Raw genomic sequence first — 8,453 nt, forward strand, 5'->3', positions numbered from 1 at the left:
GATTGCTCTCCGGATTAGGAAGCGTGCACACCAGAGAGCTGTGAGTTCAAGCACCTGCGTCCCTCCAAAATCTGCACAAGGCTGTGGCTGTACATTCTTTTCAAGCTCGCTCTGCAGACATCACTGAGACAAATCAACTGTGTGTGTTCTCTGGGGCCTTTTTGCAGTGCCGTGCGATGCTAGTCCCGGAATCCAGATACACTAGTCTAAAATTGGCGTCTTGCCTCGTGCATGCAAATTTCTCAGACCCGTATTGTAAAAAATGTAGTACGTAATTTTCTTTTGTGCTGCAAGCGGTAAGATTATCCTCTGTGCCCTGTTAGAAGGTACCTTCTTTATCATTATCTCTGAACCAGCCTCAGACTGTGACAGCAGCCATGAAATTAAAAGACGCCTGCTCCTTGGGAGGAAAGCGATGGCGAACCTAAACAGCATGATAAGAAGTAGAGACATCACCCTGCCAACAAAAGTCCGCATGGTCAAAGCAATGGTATTCCCAGTAGTCATGTATGGCTGCGAGAGTTGGACTATAAGGAAGGCCGAGCGCCGAAGAATAGATTCTTTTGAACTATGGTGCTGGAGAAGACTCTTGAGAGTCCCTTGGACTGCAAGGAGATCCAATCAGTCAATCCTAAAAGAAATCAACCCTGACTGTTCCCTGGAAGGCCAGATAATGAAACTGAGGCTCAAATACTTTGGCCACCAAATGAGAAGGGAGCACTCACTGGAGAAGACCCTGATGCTGGGAAAGATTGAAGGTCAAAGAAGACGGGGATGGCAAAGGATGAGATGGTTAGCCAGTGTCATAGATGCAACGAACATGAAATTGAGCAAACTTCAGAGGACAGCGGAAGACAGGAAGGCCTGGCGTGATCTGGTCCATGGGGTCGCGGAGAGTCGGACTCGACTGTGCAACTGAACAACAACAACTTATCCCTTGCAGTTGGGCTTCCACTGGGGGGGCGCTTTGGCAGCCATTTTGTGGTTGCACCCATCACACTTTTTCTGAATTCCAGAGGTGCCCATCTTCCTTGGGATGGATGCCTTCAACTTCCCTGCCACTCCGGATTTTCTCAGTGTTTGAGTCAAGGCAATTTGTAAGTCCGTGGCAAAACAGCATCCAAATAACCCGGGGCAACAGCAGGCTCCCTTACTGAAGGGAGGTAAGGTAATACAGAATGGGGGGAAACCCAGAATAAAAAGAAGGTCAAACTCGATTTTAGTGCTGAATGGGGGGGACGGGGGACCTGGATTAAAAAGAAGGTTGAATTCAGTTTTAGTGCAGTATTGCTTGGAGGACACAGCAGTAAAAGGGGAGTGTGAAAAGGGCCTACGAGTCACTGTTGTCACACCCTTCCCACCGTTAGATTTCTCTAACGAAACGTCCAGTGGGAGGGAATTTGAGCATCTCCAGTAAGATTGAATTCCTTTATTCAAAAAAAGCTGCTTTGGGCAGGGGAAAAGTTGACAGCTGAGCTTTAACACCCTAATGAAGATGCTGAGTTGGTTCTAAACTTGGATGTTGCACAGTAACCGTTCCCTGAGGACCGTCAGAACAAGAACTGCGGCCACCTGTGTACTGGGTGATCCGCACAAGTCTCCGTGGAGTTTGCTGTTGTGTGCTTGCCGTAACTGTCCTAAGAGGTGCCAGGAAGTCAACAGCCACAACGTTTTTTTCTAAAAGTCTCTCTAGATTTCTGTGCTAAGGGAACCTAAGTTGGCCGTCGATACTCGTCCTGATATCACGATCATATTATGGAACTGCTGCGTTAGCCGGCTGTTTGCATGTTGTATGACTGAGTAGCTGCAAGCCAGAGATGTTGTGTTGCCCTTGCCGGGTCAGTGTTAAGTGGGTTTAGTAACCCTACGGTGAGTTAAATGAGGCTGGATCTGACCAGAAAACTAGAATTAATGCACAGGTTGCATTCTTTGTCTTTGAACATGTTGGAAGTTCTCTCCGGTTGATTTTACTCCCAAGGAGGTCTGTACGGGGTTGTAGCTTCCCTGGGACAGTTGGCTTTTGGCTGGGCTTGGACTTGCTGTGCGCCGGGCTCTGCCTGCACACAGCCGCCCTGCTGCTGGCCGCCTGCTGCGGGGGGAGATGGTGGCGCAGCTTGCCACGGGCCCGGGCGATGACTGTTTGCTTTCCTTCGCCGCCGGCAGGCTGGTGCTGGGCTGCCTGGCTGGCAGGACGTGGCTGGCGCTGGGGTGGTGGCTCCTGCTCCGCCGGAGCGTGCTGCTCCTCACCTTGACTGCTGCCCTGTGGCTGAGCGCACTGCTCTCCTGGGCGGCGCCCCATCCAGGACCTGACGCTCTAGGCGAATGCCTAGTTCACCTAGCGGGTGAGCCTGCCCTGGCCACTGTCCTCTTTGATATGCAGATTCTAATCTCAGGGACCAATTTCCCCTTTCCTGCTTCTCTCTCCGAATGAAGACTTGCTCTCTACCTGCACGCCCCAAGAGAGGGCCCTGCTGTCCTCTCTTGGCACCATGAGGCAGATGGGCCTCTCGCCATCCACCTCCATCCTTTAGCTAGTAAGTTAGCAATCTATCAGTTGCTGCTCTTTCCTATCCAAAGTGTACTTCTCAAATAAAGAAAGAAGTATTTCTCTTCTAAACTTGCAGTGTGGATCTGTGTAGCTTTGTAAGTTGAGTAACCCGGTAAAGTGACACTCCTGTGTTTGTAGCCATATAGTCTTGGAGTATGCAGAAACTCCAGTTCCTAAACAATTGGTGGTAGAAAGTGCCATCAAGCCACAGCCAACTTTTATGGTGACCCTACGCCAGGGGTGTCAAACATGTGTCCCGGGGGCCGGATTAGGCCCCCGGAGGGCTTCTATCAGGCCCGCAGTGGAATTGGCTGTCTTCTGCTTTTTCCAGTTCTGCTGCTGCTGCGTCATTATAGGTTTGCAGCTTACAGATACAGCTGAACAACATACTCAAGATTGCAACAGCACAGACATTTTGATGCAATAATTTCAGAGCAAGAGGTGTCAGTTATCAGACACTGTTAAATAAACAAAATATTGCAAGAGTGCTAATGTTAAAAAAAAAACCCTTTGTGTTTGTGTCCTTTATAAAGTTTGTATCTCCACTACCTGGCATTACATTTTATGACACACATGGCCCGGCCCAACAAGGTCTCATTTATGTCAAATCTGGCCCTCATAACAAATGAGTTCGACACCCCTGCTATAAGGTTTTCAAGGCAAGAGACTAACAGGTAGCTTGCCATTACCTGCCCAAATGAATGGTGGTTGTTATGTAGTGGGTTGCCGCATGGATAAACGACCGACGACGACGTGGTGCATGGCACGCTTTATTTGGTACACAACAAGAACAAGGAACAAACGGCCGGCAGGCCAACTATATACATACCTGGGGACACACCCCTGGTCACCATTGGTGGGTTTGAATCTCCCGCCATGGTTCCCATTGGTTCCCCAGTGGAGGGACTAGGAGCCTAGTCCCTATTGTTCTTCCAGAGCCAAGCTCTGGCTGTTCGCTGGCCCCTGGTGGTGGTCAGCATACACTACAGTGGTGATGGAAAGGGCCATCAGGTTGCAGCTGACTAATGGCGTCCTCCGTAGTGCATTCAAGGCAAGAGGCGTTCAGAGGTGGTTTGCAGTTACTGCCTCCGCAGAGCAACCCTGGGCTTCCTTTGATGGACTCCCATCCAAGTGCTAATTGGGGCTGACCCTTCTAAACATCGCAGCAGCATAAGGCCATTGCGTGTTTCCAAGAACGTCTTCAAACTCATGGGAGCTGCCACCACCACCAACGGGTGATTGTAGAACAGCACCGCTGGGTTGGGCTGACTGGCCACTCGAACATCATAGCCTACAGCATCCTCCTTTTTGACCACAATTAGATGTGCAACAGGGAGTGAGTATGTTAGTCGCAATGGATCCGTGGGAGTTGCCCACTATGTTTAAATCGTTTTTAATTGTATTTTATAGCACTGTTGTGCCTTAATTGGTTTTAACTGTGGTACTCTATTCCACCTTGTGTTTGTAAGCCGCCCTGAGCCTGCGTGCGGGGAGGGCGGGGTATAAATGGAATTAAATAAATAAATAAATAAATAAACAAGGAAGTAAAGTTCTCGAGACTTTGCAGGTCTTTTACCGACTCGGCTCCCCTTTTGGTTACCCCCTAGCAGTAAAGCCTCTTGGTTTTTCACACAAGCAAACATTTATTTTTGTCCGTAAAGGATGAGTAAAGGGAATGCCACGATCTTGGCAGCCTGCTTGCTTTGTCAAAACAAAGCTCTGCAGGGCTGTGACTGGAACAGAGAGCCTTCAGTAGGCGGTTGGTGGTTGGCCACGCACTGCAGTGTGAATGTAGATAGTGATGCCGGAGTGGGAGGGGAAAGAGAATGTGTGAGATCTGATTTGGGAGAACTGCCTCTTTGGAAAAGAGGGTCGGTCTTTCTGTCCTTTGTCCCTTCTTGCCTTTGAGCTCAAAACGCTATAACTATAACTGCCTCTTCTGGGCACTTGCTTTAGAGTAGTCCTATGTCGGCAGAATGATGAGGAAATGGAGTTATTGGTGTGCTTTCAAGACGGCCGTGTGGGAGATTCCGATACTGTTTGACGTGTGCACGACGTTCCTGGGTAGTGGGGCTACCTCAGTTCTGTCTGCAGCTTTTTCTATAGCTTTGTAGCAGTGACTTGGAGCAAATCAGTGTCGCTGGTTATCTAGTTACCATAGTGGTCATCACTTTTGAATAAGGAGCCTCACCTGCAAAGCTTATCTTTTGCGAGGGGACTTCCTCTTTTGGAAAGACTTGATGCTTCTGTGCGTGTGCAGAGTGCAAAGGTGCTGGTCCTTTCTGTGCATGTGAGCTTGAAGAAGCAGAGGTTTGGCAACGTCACTCATTTTTTTTTAGAGAGGCTTCCTTCTGAACAAAGGTCGGTCCAGAGACTCCTTCCCTATGGAAAGTCTTCCTTGCCTTCTCTCCCGCTTGCCTAGCCTGGCCATTCCTGTCAGCCAGTCTTCCAATGCGCCATGTCCACTAGTGGCATAGAGTCCCTCTCCTTACTGGTGAGGTCACTATGTTGGCTCCTCCTCTTCCTGTCCCGTGCCTTATGATATGACTTCCTGTCTTGCTTGCAGTGGGATGGTTCTTGCGCTGCCATCTGGTGGGTGCAAAAAGTAGATGTCAGGTCTGGAGTAATTTGAAGTCACTTGATCTACATTTCCTGAGATGGGACTTGAGCAGGCGTCATGCCCTATGCGGCAGTCTAGCTCCTGATACTCTGCAAAACACAGGTGGTCGGTTGCCATGTGCCGTGACAGGTAGACTGTCACAGTGGGGGGAGGGACAGATAAAACAGCAGAATTCTTAGCATTGTTTACATCCATGCAAGTTGAATGCCAGTGTGTTGGGGGGTAGATGTGACCCGCCTGCATTGGAATAATCCAGCAGGGCTGGCTAAACTTTGTGGATGATAATGCACACTAAAGACACAGTTAGTCCTATTTTCAGGCTTGCTGAGTGGGATAGTGTTTATGAGCTGCATTCCAGGCATGCGCAGGTCTGTCCCTGATCTGATCTGAGAGCATGGGTACATTGTCTGGCTAAAGGGAGCCGTGGGTGATGGATCAGATGCGCATGAATCATCCCTTTTTTCTTGTTTTTGCAGTCCTGAACATGCTTAGCAATCCTCTGGGGAAGCCCCCTTTGGGTTTCTTGCCTCTGGATCCCATCAGCTCGGAGCTGACAGACAATCTTCCAACACCGACTCTGAGGAACACCCGTCTGGACGGCGGCCGTTCCCTCCTGTATTCGCGCTCCAGTAGCCCCTCGGACTCTGACACCAGTGGATTCAGCTCGGGGTCTGACCACCTTTCAGAGTTAATCGTAAGTCTGTAAGGGATTACTGTAGTCATTGTTGTTGTTAATTTATAATCCTCTCTCCCCTAAACGGACTCAGAGCGGGTAACGTTTATGAACCATACGATCTAAAACATTGTGATTTATTTATTTATTTATTGGATTTACCAACCGCCTTCCCATAACAAATTAAATAATTACAATAAATATAATACAATCAATGCAATACAACTACTACACAACTAAAAGATGGCGTAAACTCGTATGGAGGGGCAATATAGAATCATCTGATACGAAGGAAAAGGTGGGGAAGCGAAGGGGGAGAGAGAGAGGTGAAGGGGGAGAGGCCAATCTTACATGTACCTATTAGAAGGGAGCACATCACCAATGCTCCCTCTAAGCTGTGGAGCCTTGTGAGCAAAAATTCTACTTTGTGAGCTCCTGGCATTAAAGTTGTGAGTGAGCGATTTTGGCTACTACATAAATTAGTTTGCTCTGGAGCCATCCTTCCTGAGCTAAGACAAAAATGTGTGAGCCGGAGGCTAAAGAACTGTGAGCTGGCTCACACTAACTCAGCTTAGAGGGAACACTGCACATCACTGCCCTCAACCATAAGCCCAGCAGAACAACAACGTTTTGCAGGCCCTGCAGAACTGTATCATGTGCGTCCGGGCTCTGATCTTTCCTGGGAGAGTGTTTCACCAGGCTGGAGCCAGGGCCGAAAAGGACAGCCAGATAGTCTTTGGGCCGGGGACTATCGGCAGATTTTGACCACTCGAGCATACTGCTCTTTGGGGAACATACCAGGAAAGGCAGTCCCAAAGGATGCAAAGGATTTGACTCTGCAGTCATGTGCTTTCTCTCTTTTTTTAAAAAAAGAAAGGCTGTAAATGAACTAGTTCTGTGAGTGATGATAGATAATACAGATTACACACTGTAACACCAAATCAGAAGGAGATTTGAGACTGGGAAGGACAGCTGTGAAGGAGCTAGAAAAGATTCTTAAGGGTCAAGATGTGTTGCTGGCGACCAGGATCAAGTTAATTCAGGCCCTAGTACTCCCCATCACTGTGTATGGGTGTGAAAGTTGGGTCAATGAAGAAAGTTGACAGGAAGGAAATAGATTCCTTTGAGATGTGGTGGTGGAGGAGAGTTTTATAGATACCGTGGACCACCAAAAAGACAAGCAGGTTCTCGATCAAATCAAGCCTGACCTCTCCCTAGAAGATAAATTGACTAAATGGAGGCTATTGTACTTGGGTCACATCCAGTGTTCCCTCTAAGCTGAGTTAGTGTGAGCTAGATCACACTGTTTTAGCCTCCAGCTCACAAATCTTTGTCTTAACTGTGGCTCCAGAGCAAACCAATGCTCCCTCTAAGCTGTGGAGTCTTGTTAGCAAAAATTCTACTTTGTGAGCTACTGACATTAAAGTTGTGATCAAGCGATTTGGCTACTGCATAAATTAGTTTGCTCTGGAGCCATCCTTCCTGAGCGAAGACAAAAATGTGTGAGCTGGAGGCTAAAAAACTGTGAGCTAGCTCACTCTAACTCAGCTTAGAGAGAACACTGGAGCAAACTAATTTATGCGGTATCCGAATCGCTCACTCACAACTGTAATGCCAGTAGCTCACAAAGTAGAATTTTTGCTCACTAGACTCCACAGCTTAGACACTGGTCACATAATGAGAAGTCATTAGAAAAGGCAATAATGCTAGGAAAAGAGGAAGACTCAACAGGAGATGGATTGATTCAACAAAGGAAGCTGCGGCCCTCAGTTTGGAAGACCTGAGCATGACTGTTAAAGATGGGATGTTTTGGAGACCATTGATTCATAGGGACACCGTAAGTTGGAAGTGAGTTGATGGCACTTAACTCACACACAACACTAAATTTGGGCGTGTTTCTCATTTGTAGTTTTCAGAATGTGGCTTTGTTAAGACATAAAATATGGACAGGGACCATTAGGAGATATAGGCCCCAAAACTGGTATGTAATGGATAAAAACACACCCTTAAGTCTTGGTATTTATTTGCTCTGATCTACTTTTTGAGCTGTGTTAGCCAACCTAGCAGTTCGAAAGCAAGAAATTGCAAGTAGATGAATAGGTACCACTTCGGTGGGAAGGTAACAGCGTTCCGTGCGCCTTGGTGTTTAGTCATGCCGGCCACATGACCACGGAAACGTCTTCGGACAGCGCTGGCTCTTCGGCTTTGAAACGGAGATGAGCACCGCAACCCTAGAGTCGGATTCGACTGGCTTTCGAGCAAGGGAAACCTTTACCTTTAGCCAACGTAACTTTTCATCTACGGACTAAATTCTTATTTGTCATTTATAGCCCCCCTTTCTGACTGAGACTCAAGGCAGATTACAATGCAGTATACTACCACTAACAGTTATTCCACAGTGTTCGTCAAAGAACACTGCACACACAAAAAAAACACAGGGTGCGTTCAGATGGGCCGTTTAGTCCACTTTCAGCACGCTTCAGTAATGGATTTTATATCGACGTTCACACACCCAATATCTGCGCACCGTCCCCAGCCGTCGCTTTCTGGCTCAAACCCCCTTTAAAACGGAGTGTTTTGTTACCAGGTCCCCAAGTGGTGTTTTCCTGATT

General features: G+C 47.9%; 1 protein-coding gene across 2 annotated transcripts in view; it reads left to right on the forward strand.

Annotated features, from left to right (window-relative positions):
* CPEB1 (cytoplasmic polyadenylation element binding protein 1) overlaps positions 1-8,453 on the forward strand; it is a 49,229-nt gene that overhangs the window by 17,104 nt on the left and 23,672 nt on the right. For both annotated transcript variants that reach the window (XM_015418751.1, XM_015418760.1), the window contains exon 3: positions 5,645-5,862. In XM_015418751.1, coding sequence (XP_015274237.1) covers positions 5,645-5,862 — 218 coding nt within the window. The remainder of the gene's footprint in view (positions 1-5,644; positions 5,863-8,453) is intronic.

Source organism: Gekko japonicus, unplaced genomic scaffold (genome assembly GCF_001447785.1).
Source record: "Gekko japonicus isolate JY-2015 unplaced genomic scaffold, Gekko_japonicus_V1.1 scaffold150, whole genome shotgun sequence".
In the NCBI taxonomy this organism is placed as follows: Eukaryota; Metazoa; Chordata; class Lepidosauria; order Squamata; family Gekkonidae; genus Gekko; species Gekko japonicus.